The 13,264-nt window shown below is 39.0% G+C and overlaps 2 protein-coding genes across 2 annotated transcripts; one reads left to right on the top strand and one right to left on the bottom strand.

Moving 5' to 3' along the window:
• Positions 1-5,030: 5,030 nt before the first annotated feature.
• Positions 5,031-8,669, top strand: J3458_019560 (uncharacterized protein). Its single transcript, XM_066121559.1, has 4 exons — positions 5,031-5,405; positions 5,460-5,876; positions 5,926-6,339; positions 6,401-8,669. The coding sequence occupies exons 2-4, from the start codon at positions 5,604-5,606 to the stop codon at positions 6,554-6,556; spliced, it is 843 nt and encodes a 280-aa protein (XP_065973173.1). The 5' UTR covers positions 5,031-5,405; positions 5,460-5,603; the 3' UTR covers positions 6,557-8,669.
• Positions 8,670-9,113: 444 nt separating this feature from the next.
• Positions 9,114-10,265, bottom strand: J3458_019559 (uncharacterized protein; the record flags this gene model as incomplete). The annotated part of the gene is made up of 1 exon (XM_007816261.2): positions 9,114-10,265. The coding sequence occupies one exon, from the start codon at positions 10,263-10,265 to the stop codon at positions 9,114-9,116; it is 1,152 nt and encodes a 383-aa protein (XP_007814452.2).
• Positions 10,266-13,264: the final 2,999 nt, after the last annotated feature.

Below are 13,264 nucleotides of genomic sequence, written 5' to 3'. Positions count from 1 at the left end.
AAGATAGCGTTAAATTAGATTAAAAGCTTTTAATTTAATAAATTTCATTGAATTTAATAATAAGCTACTTAAAGTAATACCTTATATAGAAGATAATCTTATTATCCTTTAATTTAGCTCTTATAATTAAGTTCTAATTATAGCTCTTTTTTAAAAAGCTATTTAATAAGGTTATATTTATGTAAAAGGTTAGAATAAAAGCTACTTACTTTAGCTAAAAAAGCTCTATTTATATTTATAAAGAGACCTTTTTATAGCCTTTAATTTAAAGCTTTATATTACTTATAAAGGCTTCTTTAAGCTATTAAAGAACTTAATAGTTAGTAAATTAATTAAGATTATTATAAATATATATATTTAATCTAAAATCTAGGATAAAAGAGTGTCTTAAAGGGTAAATATTCTTATAAATTAACTAGATAAATAACGCGGCTACTTACTTCACGTAATTTAACCTATACTTTAATTAATTATAGCCTTTTTTATTAATTTAAGCGTTTTTAGCGTTTTTAGCGTTTTTAAGCTCTTTAAGCTACTCTTATTTTTTAACCTTTTAAGCCCTCTAATATTTAAACCTTTATAGGCTTTATTATTCATTGATTTTTTAAGCTTTTAGTACTTATAAAAAGCGTTTATAAGCTTCTTTAATTAATACTTATAAAAAGCATTTATTAGCTTCTTTAATTTAATGCTATTAAGGTATAAATTACCCTAACGCTTATAAAAGGCCTTTATCTTATAAAGAACCTTATTAATAAGAGCCTTTATTTTAAAGAATACCTTATTATTATTATTAAAGTTAGCTTAAAAATATAATACCTTTTATTTTTAGGTTTTCTTACTACTTTTAATTAATTTAATTAAAAGCCTATTAATAAGCTTAATTAACTTTTACTTTAATAAATAGGTTTAATAGCTTTTATTAAATTTAAGCTTTAATTTTAGCGTTAGGCTTTTATATTAAATCTTTAAGAGGCTTATTTAAGTATAAACACTTATAATAATAGTATTTTTAATTATAAAGATACTTTAAAGCTATCTTTAACCTTTTTTATTAATTGTTTTTAGGTTAATTAAGTGCTTATAATACATTTAAGGTCTTTAATAATAATAGACTTTCTTAAAAGGTAAAGAATAAAAATTACCTTTTATAGCCTTTTAATGCTAGTAATACTATTTATATAAATTATTAATTTAAAAGCTATTTAAAACCTTATTTATTTAACCTTTTTTATTAAGGTTTAAGAGGTTTAAGATATAATTATTCTAGTAGCTTAAAAATATAGGGCTAATTAAGGCTATTATAGCTATAAAATCTAGGGTTAATTAAAGCTTTTTCGTATTAAATAGGTTAATTTAATAAGCTTTTATTAGTATCTTCTATTAGCTTATAATTTAAGCCTTAATATTCGTATAATTAGCGCTCTTTAATATTAATTTATATTTTAATAAAACCTCTCTTTTATATTCCTATAATATAAGCTATAATTAGGCTTATAGTAGCTTTAATTATCTTAAAACGCTATTTTTAATAGCTATTATATTATAATAACTCTTAATAGTCTTTATAATAAATTATTAAGTAATTAAAAGAGCTTTTTAATACCTTTAATAGGCTTAAATATTAACCTAATAATTATTAATAAGAAATTTAAGCCTTTTAAATTAAACTTTATTAAGATTTATAATTATTATAGCCTTAAAGTTAATATTACTAGGTTAAGGTTTTTTTAAAGGGATAATAGTTACCTTATTAGGCTATTAAGGGTTAATTAAATGTTAAATACTTTAATTAATAGCGTACTTCTTAATAATAAAAATCTATTAAAACTAGCTTTTTAAATCTATTAAGGTTATAATAAAGAACCTTTAATATTTATAATTAGATTAATTAAGTCTTTAAAGACCTTAAATATATTATAATTTAACGTTAAAATATCTTAAATTTAATAGTAAACTAGACTTATAATTATTACGTTAATAGCTATAAAAGCAGATTAAATAATAGAATTATTCTTAGAATTAAAGCTATTTAAGTATAAAAAATAAGCCCTTATTTATAGATATTAAGGTTATTTAATAGGCTACCTAAGAAGTAATTAATTTAAGGGGTTTTACGATATTCAGCTATTAAAGGTTCAGCTTTAATACGGTAGTAGCGCGAGCCTTCTTTTAAGGCTTTTCGTACAATTAAAAAACAGCTATTTGAGGCGTTTTAGGGCTTATCGGGGTCCCCGATAAATAGCAGCCATTTTCCATTGAAAGGGGCCTTTGGCGTTGATATGATCAGTTGACGCCAAAATATCCGCGACTTAGTTTTCAAACCTCGTCTTCATTTGCTTGGCGGCCGTCCTTAACGGCCCGGTTGGGGTAGGCAAGGGCAAAAGACGAAACACCATTTAGTGCCTGGGCCTGTGTGGAAGCAGAGAGGGTAGTACTGGCAAGATTTTATTTTGAACCTCGAATGCAAGATGACCAGCTTTGATATAGGCAAGGTTCAGAACCAACGTCGGTTAATCTGTGGAGAATAGACCCAGAGAAACACGAGGGACACAGAGAACGTTTTATAGCTTCAGCAGATATAAATATGTCTCACGGTATATGACAAAAATATACCAAGAACTTGGTTTTAGAGCGATCGCCATGTCTTCTGGTGTTCAGGAAGTCGTCAAAGGGGCCTCTTCTGAATTATTGACGGCGATGGCCCTCCCCTGTTCCGTATTACCGGGCAGCTCGCAGGCTAAAGCAGTTTGCTGACGAGTTATCAGTCCGAAATAATGCTAATTTTGGCGATAATTCGTTACAAAAAATAAGTTTTGACTTGCGGACCGCTGAGTGATGATCTTTCTTCGCCTTGCACATAAAACATCCTGAGACGTACCAAGGATCTATACCATGATATTGGAACAGATACTAGGAAAACTCGTAGGAGATTATACACACACTCTCTCTCGGCATAATTGCTATTGTAGGAGGTACGAAACACCTGTTAGAATCAAAAGGGCACTCTTATAAGTTGGATATCGACGTTAGGCTTAAGGGCCGCTATTTCTGGGCCTTTTCGCTATATGACTCAAGGATCAAACGCAATAACTGTCATGATAAACCAAATACTAAGTAGCACTATCTATAACTTCTTACTACCTAGATATCAAAAGAGAACAAAGACATATAGCTCCGAGAATTTGGGATCTTGGTCCCTAGGCTGTGCCTCCTCAAGTACCCACCTGTGAGATCATAGTTGACGTGTCTAAGACTCCGGCTACAGAGAACCATACGTTTATTGATTTCTTTATGCAAACTTTAGCCACTTTAGTAGTGCTAAAGTGTGAGTTAGCGTTGAGCCTCTGTTGCAAGCGGATAGCTTTCAAGGAGTTTTCCACATTGACGCAGACGCGGTTCCAAAGCCTGGGCCATCGGATTGTACCGAGTTCAAGTATACACCTGCCTTGTTCGGCGGAATTAAGCGAGTTAGATGAACCAAGACCATTCAAGTACCCGCTCCAAACGGACGATTTGATACACTGCAACTGGCCATGGCATTTGTAGATGTCTCATGGAAAGCAACCATTGAAGACGCGGTGATAAGCGCTTTAAACAAAGTGGTAGACTATTACCAAAATCCAGTCACCTACACTTGGTCCATCCCACGACATGCTGAGGACTTGTGAAATTGTTATCGCAGCATGTACAGCCAGCGCGTTAGCTTCATGGCCTAATCGAATAAATGGAGAGGATGAAAATGCTCGTTTCATTTGGGAGCTGTGGAGTTTACGAGCAACAAAATCTCCGTGTCCCCTTCTCGCTAGACAATTCAAGCCAGCTTTGATTGGAGTTCAAGAAAAAAGGGGTAGCGAACTAGTACGTTTACCAAAAGACAACGATTCTGGGCTTCTCTGATTTCTAAGAACGACGAGTATCCGACAATACCCGTTTAAAGAGACAGGACAGGAGGTCTCATGTTCTAATACGTTCGCTCAAGTCCTCCACCGCCTCTGATAGTAGTGTGTCAAGGACCTACGCCTGCGCCACGGTGAAATGGGCCTAGCATATTATTGTTCTGCGCGTATAAATACGTTGGGTCACATCCTGATATCAATATAGGTCGCAAAACAGGGATTAATTGATCCTATTGCGGCACTTGGAGCCGGCAATATCGATCAGGCAATAGTGCTGCGGAGGCTTCCGCCTCTTCAGGTGTTGACGAGATTGCCACAGAGAGGGAAAAAAAAAAGTCCTCGTTAGTGAAGCGGCATGAATCATACCCTCGAACAAACACGAATAAGCAGGTAGTCTCCTGCACAGCCGTGCGCTTTGATGCATCTGTTGGGAACGTAGTCGCCAGTGGGTGTGTTTAGCTGTTGGGTTTCTTGAGCGGGCCGTTTTGGGGGCCTCGTGATTATTCTTCGTCTGCATATTGATACCATTAGTCTAGATCTTGATTCATGGATGGGTCGCTAGTATCTTTGATGATGAGTACTACATCGCTACTGTCGGAGAACGGAAGTGGAAACACGGCAGATCTTGTCTCGGTACATGTAGTTGTAATGTTTTGCTACGTGTCACTGTCGGGATATTGTCACTCAAGTTGCTTGTGCACTATGTCCTCATTGCATAGCTGCATGCAACCCAACATTCGCCATCCGTGCTAACATGTCGTATCCGGGGTTCATCCCAGCTTCCTATTGCAGTTCCAGAGATTTACCGGTCACAGGCGCATTCTACCCACTTGATGTGGGTTACTACTGACCATGTTCCGGGATAATCGAAGTGGCATGATCATGTTTCTACACGGTGCCTGAGGTCATGCCGGATGGATTTTTCCCGCAACCTTGACTTGATCAAGCCACCCGCAACAGGCCCGGCCCGGAAGGTCGCGATCTCGGCCCCCGTAAATATTTAATAATGACAACGTGTGATTCGTCGAACCGATGACGCGATGTACCCCAAGATTGGGGTCCAATATGTCGAGTCGTGAAATAATGAGTTCGTCATGCAGCATTCAGACACCGAGATCCAGACGCCGAGGGAAGACCGCATGCCGAGAGGCCGTCCGGATCTTCTCAACTCCATGTCACCCGATACATGTATGGCTTCTATTGGGGGGGCTTGCAGAAGTTTATAAACACCTCTCGAGACTGATCTTTGGCTTTCCAACATCAGGGTTTCATCAATTCTATCATTTCATTTACAATCACCGTCTACTTCTCGATATCTGGTATTTTACCAATCAATTTACCCTCAACCATCTATCATCATGGTTGCTACAATTCGTCAGTATAAGGCTGCTTGTGTACAAGCTGAGCCCGGATGGCTCAACCTTGAGAAAGCAGTCAAGAAGACTGTTGACTTGATCCTTGAAGCTGGCGAGAAGGATTGCAAGCTTATTGCTTTTCCCGAAGTTTGTGAGTTGCCCATACAACAATCCATCTCGTGCAATACTGATTGATGACTTATAGGGATCCCCGGGTAGATTTTCCCTGAAATAATTCCTGACATAGCATGTACGGATACTGATATTCGAATCAAGATTTCCCTATTGGCTGTGGCGTGTGAATTACCAGGATTCGCTGCCCCTTCTCAAGAAGTTTCACCAGAACAGCATGCGACCTGACTCGGACGAAATGCGCCGAATTCGCGAGGCTGCAAAGGCCGCTAAGATCTACGTCTCGTTGGGATATTCTGAGCTCGACGGCCATACCATGTACATGGCTCAGGTTATCATTGATCCAACCGGAACTGTCATCAACCACCGTCGCAAGATCAAGCCGACCCATGTGGAGAAGCTTGTATTTGGCGAGGGGAGCGGTGACTCTCTTCACGCTGTAGTCGAGACTGAAATTGGCAATCTGGGCCACTTGAACTGCTGGGAAAATGTACGCGTTGATCTCATGCCGATCCAGACAAACAAGCTGACAGTTGTAGATGAACCCATTCCTCAAGGCACTCAACGCCAGCAAACACGAGGAAATCCACGTTGCCGCATGGCCTGTGTACGGCCCCGGCTCAGCCATCAAGTACCCCGACCCATACACCAATGCTTCCGAAATCCAATCCGACCACGTTACACCTGCGTACGCATACGAGACTGGCGCCTGGACTTTGGCCCCAAGCCAGGTTGTCACACGTGAGGGAGCCCGTCTCGGTCTTCCCGTTCGGCTGCAAAACGACGAGGCTGCCCTTGACGGGGAAGCTGATATTATTGGAAACGGCTATTCCAGAGTCTATCGGCCCGACGGATTCCGCGCTGTTGACGACCCAGCCAAGACCTTTGATGGACTCCTCATTGTCGACATTGACTTGGACGAAAATCTGCTAACCAAGAAGATTGCGGACTTTGTATGTTGAAATCAGAGATTCCTGTGTCGTAATAAATGTTAACAAAAAGTTGAATAAACAGGGCGGGCACTATATGCGACCGGATTTGATTCGCCTCCTTGTTGACGAGACGCCTAAGACAAATATCGTGGATGCCAACTCTACTGACCCCAAGACGTTCCCTAGCACTTTGGAGCGACTTGGCTTGGCCAAGCCTCTTCCTTCTGCTGAGAACTAGGCTCGTTCTCTCCGTGTACATTCAATTCTCCCCTCTTGTTACCATAGATATCAAAATCGAGTTCTGGCTGTCGCCAATTATTTTAATTTCTCGCTTTTGGTGGTTGAATGTGGCATTGAACTGCCAGTAGCAGATTCATGGAGATGTCATTTAAAAGCACATGACCGGGTAGACTGTACCCAATGAACCTAAGCGATTTGATTGAGACATTAGACAAGTCGAACTTCTCTCGCACACTATTTATCCTTTATGTTTGTACGGATTGTGGATCTACTCAAGGCCCGCCCTTGCGTTATGAACACACTGAATTGTCGGCTCTCTCAGAACATTGTCTTGTACTACATAAACCCTCCCGCCCCCGATTTCCAAATGCGAACCCTCCATTGGCTGAGGTCTTGATCCAATCAATGTGGCTTCTCCATTCCAACTGACCGAGTTGCAGGTACGGCAGATTGCACATGTGGTGTGACTGCATTGATGCCCATCGACAAAGGTTTCGGTTTCATGGCATTTCAGCCTTAAACCCTAGACTCAGCCAATAATATTTTTACAAAAATACCGTTACATTGCTCTTGATTACCACTGTTCCCCAAACTGCATCCGCACGAGCGAACACTCAGGGCTTCGAAGCGACCTCTGCCGCTCAAAATATTCCCTCAAAGATCCCGCCACCACCTGTGGCCATATTCCACTACAAGCATGCCAAATCCCTGCGACTACCTCGTCGGCTGGATCTGCGCTACATGGATGGAGTATGTTGCCGCACAGGAGGTTCTCGACACAGAGCACGACCAACCAGAGCTTCTATTGCCCAACGATGGCAACGACTACACACCAGGTACAATTGGGAGTCATAATGTGGCTATCACCCACTTGCTAGACAGTGAATACAGAACAGCTTCCACAACTACTGTGGCCACGAATATGCTATAAAAATTTCCGAACATCAAGATGGGCCTAATAGTGGGCATCGGCGGCGGTGCGCCGAGTCAGCGTCATGACATTCGTCTAGGAGATATCGTGGAAGGCGGGACAGGGCTCTGTATTCCAATACGACTTTGACAAGACCACATAGACTCGAGTCTTTCGAAAACACAGCTTTTAGGTCCACTTACTTCCTCCTAAAACAGTGAGCTCACTCAGGGCTTATCACGAACGCAAAGCAAACTATATTAAAGAAATTACCGACAATGCTCTCGAGAGGAGTTCAGGAGTAAAAAGGATATTGTTAGCGGCCAAAATCGGGTGCTAATATGCTCTTCAAATCTGACGTTACTCACGACTCAAGTTGCGCAGCAGTCTGTGCCAACAATGCGTCGAATCTAATATCGCGCCGTCAACGTACGAAGGAGAGGATGATCCGGTAGTTCATCATAGCGTTATTGCCTCTGCAATGCAGACTATAACAGATGTAGCGCTTTAAGATACGCTTACTATTCAAAGAAATGTCTTATGCTTTAATGTAGAAGCAGCTAGCTTTCAGCACCCTTTTCCATTTCTACTCATTGGTGGGATATGCGATTACTCAGACTCGCATAGGAATAAGGCATAGCAAGGACATACAGCAATAGATACAGCTGCGTATGCAAATGTCTTTTTAGATCGAACCTCACTCAATGCGCAATATTAACAGAGAACAAGTAGATTTTCCGCAACACTTTTACTTGGAGCAAATCTATTACGGGGAACAAAACGGAGATATCTTTTGTGAGAACACGGAATCCTCCAAAAGCTGATACATCCTTTCATTGTGTCATATCTCGGATATGACGAAAAGATAAGTCTACAAGAAGCCTCTCTATACATGGAATTCTGCGGGGGAGGGGACTTACAGAGACGGCACCTATACAAGCCAGGTAGTGACGACTGACCTGCGCTTTGCCGTCATCAAGGAACTTGCCAAGATCTTGAGCATACTCTTTCATTTTCTTTTCCTTCTTCATCTTGTCGTGTATCTTTTCTGCGATTTCAGAAAATATCCGCACGATTCCGGGGCCAGCAAGGACAAGACCAGCAATTTCGATGCCCGACATTGTGCAAGGTAGTCAACGTAAGCGGCGTAGAGGAGACGGACAAATTCTATGTGCGAGAGTTGGCAATAGTAGTAGTAGAGAAATGAAATCGTATTTTTTCGTATACAGATGGCATGTATCTTGATCGCAGTGGCGACGAGGTGCGGGGCTGACTTTCTGCCTTGCTGCCCAACTCGAGATGGTTGGGCATAAGTAGGCACTGAGATTTGAGGTTTCTGGAAAACTACAAGAGCTATTCCATTTAGCTTAAAACGTCTTAGTAAGTAGTTCTACATAAACTGTCCAGACCTTACATGAGGATATTATAAGACATAGCACACGACTAAACACGGACTAAGAGTGCGTCTCTTGGACTCGGATATATCGTGGGGAAAGCATCCAGTATTCGGCTGCCTCGTAGACAGATGCAAGCTTCAAATGTCAAGTTATTGCATAATAGAGCCCTTTAATTACACTACACGTAGCTGTCTATCATACGACTAGCCTTACTTAGTGTTTCCACTAGTAATCCTCCTTCTGCTATATCATTGGATTGCATAACCAAGTAAGGACTCTCTGGTGTAAGGTCCCTCACAGTCAGATCTCGGGGACACGAAGTGGTCACCGTTTTGAGGAATGTAGCAGCGGAAGAGGGGAACAGATCCAGCCACCTGATTCTCGTAAATGTATCCCACAGGCCCCCAGGGGACTTGACCCTCGCATCCTGGATCCCGAGATAACAGTGAATGCCCTCCAACCTTGCATTCGTACAGCATGACAGTGCCGCCCTGTTGATCACGCAGCAAGCGCCAACTTACTTCAGCATGAAATCCTGCGGGTAGCTGTCTAGTTGAAGCGACATGGCCTCGCTGAGGATTGTAGCCTCGAGTCAATACAACGTAGGGTAGGTTCTCGAAGCCGCAAGACAGTTGAGCAGGAGAGATATCATTGCGATTCGCCAGTGCCCACGTCGTCCATGAGGGTTTGATTGAGCCATCCGTTCTACGAAGACCAAGCATCAGGCCTCCTTCGGCCTGGTTGTCCTGCATACGGTGGTATATGTAGCTCTCGATTCCTGGTGTGCCGAGGACATTGCGGAAGCTCTGGCAGAACGCGACGGCCTGGCTCGCCTCACTCGACTGGCTACCGGAGTTGATACCATTCTCAGTCAGTTGCACCACCCATGCATGGGGGTTGTTTGGGAAGCGTTGGCGCAACCACCCAACCAACACGCCAACGTTACCCAATGTGACTTTTGGATAGTCATCGGCGGAGAAAGCAGGGCTGAACAAGTTTGGCGGATAGGCGTGGAAGGCGACGCGCCATTGACGAGACCCTGCACGAGCTGCGAGGCCCTCAATCACCGTCATTCCAGACAGAAGACCTTGGCCGGGATTGTCAAACTCTCTCCCAAATTGATGGTCCAGTGAAGTTAACACCTTGGCGGTGGGTTGCTCTGCGACAATGCGGTCATATGCCGCATTGTAGTTGGCTGCTATCAAGTCGAGCCATTCGTTGGCATTACATGGAACTCCTTGGCCGCAGCCTATGTTAAACCATTGATACGTGTTAACCTCGTTGTCAATAACCATGTCGGCAACTCTGCCGTGGCCCCGAAGACCATTGTAGCGTTGAGCCAGCATGCCTGCGAATCGTCCAAAATCCGCCGGACTGTCTGGCACGCAAAAGATCTCCATGCCGGGCGCTGCTGGTGAGCAACGTCGCTTGCCACGAGCCCACGGCGGAGTGCCATAGACTATGGCTGTAACCACCAGGCCTCGGTCCGTCCACCCTTTGATTGCTGAGTCCACTTGAGCCTGAATCAGGAAGCATCGCCCATCGTACTCCTGTTCGCCAGCACCGCATGGTCTTGGCTTCACACGGGGCTCCCATTGCGACCAGAGTAGGTTCATTGACACACCACCAGCGTTATTGCCAGAGATTTCATCTTAATTCGGCCAGAAGTCCGGCTGTATGCCCTTGATGTGGTAGTTGGACCGTATGGGGTACGGCAGCGAAGCAACCGCATCCACCGATGGCATGAGTTGAGCGGTCATGAATGACACTGCCTTGATGAGGGGGCTTAAACGTTTCCAATACATGGTTCCAAGATTTGGTGATCCTATTGCCCAAGTTCAGAGGCCAAGCTTTAATTCTGTTACGTCGCTGGAGGCGCAAATAGAAATGTCATCCTTCACGTCCTCTGTTGGCAAAAAGTGTTTCTTGCCCCTCATTTCTCGGTGACTGCAACATCAGTCAGATTCATGCGAGTAATCTTCAGCTCCTGCGACGTGGCGCATCCGGTGACCCATCAGGTCCTAGGAATAATGTAACCTTCTGTCGAAATACCACTGGCTAAACACGGGAGCATAGATCTCGAAATACTGAGTATGCAGGCAACGTTCTGTACTCTAAACTCAGAACGCATTACTTATCTTGTTCTTCAAGGTTTATGGATCATGACTGTGCAATTCACTGAGATTTTTTTCGAGGAAAAAGGAAACATGTTTGCGGCATCCACAGCAGGCGGAACAAAATTAAGTATAACCATGCATGATACCGGGGTGCAAATGACAGCAATTGGATGTTCGTAAATTCCTATCCCGCAATTGACGCAAAGTGAGCCACGTTAATGTGGGCTGTTGATCTCACGCCGGCCGGGGCTGAATTGGCGCAGGACAGTCAGCTTGAGCTATTTCAGACGAGTCCATCTATTAGGAGCTGTATGCATGAGCGCTGTATGCATATGACTAGCCCGATTTAGTCGGGGACTCTATAACTTACACCTCTTAGTGTGTTTCACATATAAAAAAATAGTAACGTGTTATTTTTAAAAAACGCGCTTAATAATAGGTTTAAAATTTAATGGTATTAAGTAATAATAGTATTAAAAGAGTTTAATTTATTTAAAAACGCGATTTTTAGTATTTTATTTAAAATGTATATATTTTATTAAGCTAGCTATTAATTTAAGTTATTTAAGAGGTTATTATAATAATAATTTTCTTCTTTATAATTAACGCTTATAATAAGCTATTTTTAATAATTAATACGTTTATTAATCTTATTACCCTATTAAGTATAGTATTCTTAAAATAAATTAATAATTATAAGTTACTTTTATTATTACTTTATATTCTTAATTATAATTACCCTTTAATTTTAGCTTATATAAGAGTTCTTTAAATACTAGAATTAAGCTATTATAAGCCTTATTAATTTAAGCGCTATAATTATAGCTATAAAGGTAATTTCATTAATTAAGGTAATTAAGTTACTTATAATAATTAAATTATTATTAAATTATATTATTAAGGGTTAATTTAATTATTTTAAGCTTTATATATACGGTTAACCTTAATAGGGTTTAGAATTTAAAGAGTTAAATTATTAATATTTTAAAGGTTAATATTAGGTATAATTTTTATGTTATTTCCTTTTAAATTTAATTAATAACTTATTAGAGGCTTTTAAAGCTATTAGTAAGAATAAATAATAGTTATATTAAGCTCTTAATTATAGCTTTAATAATCGAGTATAATATAAGTATAAGAGAGGCTATATTATTATTAAAATTTATAGGGTTATTCGTAAAAATAAAGCTATATTATATCTCTTTAAGCTACTTAAGTAAGTTAATATTATTAATTAATTAAATTTATAGCTTAAAAGAATATTTAATAAGAAAGCCTATTAAAGTACTCCCTTTTAATATATTTAATTCGTTACTTAACCTTTAATTAAGCTATTTTTTTAGAATAATTTTAATGTAAAGCTATTATTATTTATTAAAGCTCTTAAAGTATTATATAAAGGTTACTTATACCTATAATTAAGTAGCTTTTAATATTATAATACGATAATTCTATTAAATTATTAGTTAATTAATTAAAATACTAATAATTTAAAAGAAAGTAAAGAGTCTATTACTCCCTTTAACTAAACTACTATTAAAATATATATTAAATAATAGCGCCTTAATACTTATAATACGTATTCTTTATTCTTCCCTAAATATTAATAAAGTTATTACATTAATTAGTAATTATAAGCCGCTTAAATACCTTAAATAAGCTTATAGGGTTATTTTTAAAGGCGCTATATTTCTTATTATTTATAATTTATAGCCTATTACCCTATTAATCTCGTTTAATTTAAGCTTAAATAATAGTAAATAAATGAAAATAATAGAGCTATTACTAGTAGTTTAAGAAAATAGCTTTTACCGCGTTTTTTAATATAAGCTTTATATTTATAATAATAATTAAAGAAGCGTAAATATTATTTTACTCTTCTTAAATCTTATTGAATAATATAAGTATTTAATAATAATTGTCTTTAATCTCTAATAATAAAAGGGTAAATATAATACTTATAGTTAGATTTTAATTAATAATAGCTATTATTTATGTAAGGTAAAGACTATAATAGTTAATCTTATAAGTGTTATTTATCCTTAAAATATTAAGAAAATACTTTTATCTTTTAAGGTATTTATTAAAGGTTTTAAACTATAGCTTAAAGCTAGCTCTTATAATATTTAAATTTATAAGGTAGATTTTTAGCTTTAAGGGCTATAATAAAAGCTTATAAGCTATTATAACCTTTAAGAAGCTCTTAATAAAGTTAAAAATAGTTATTAATAATATTTTAAGATATAAAATAAAAGGTTTTTAAGCTTTAAAGGTGTAAAAAG

Source organism: Metarhizium acridum, assembly GCF_019434415.1.
Source record: "Metarhizium acridum strain ARSEF 324 chromosome Unknown scaffold_568, whole genome shotgun sequence".
NCBI lineage: Eukaryota > Fungi > Ascomycota > Sordariomycetes > Hypocreales > Clavicipitaceae > Metarhizium > Metarhizium acridum.
This window is presented reverse-complemented; position numbering and strand designations above follow the sequence as displayed.

Coding starts and splice junctions, on each gene's coding strand:
- J3458_019560 (XM_066121559.1), top strand. CDS start 5,604: ATGCGACCTGACTCGGACGAAATGCGCCGAATTCGCGAGGCTGCAAAG. Junction 5,877..5,925: donor ACTTGAACTGCTGGGAAAAT/GTACGCGTTGAT, acceptor TGACAGTTGTAG/ATGAACCCATTCCTCAAGGC. Junction 6,340..6,400: donor CCAAGAAGATTGCGGACTTT/GTATGTTGAAAT, acceptor TTGAATAAACAG/GGCGGGCACTATATGCGACC.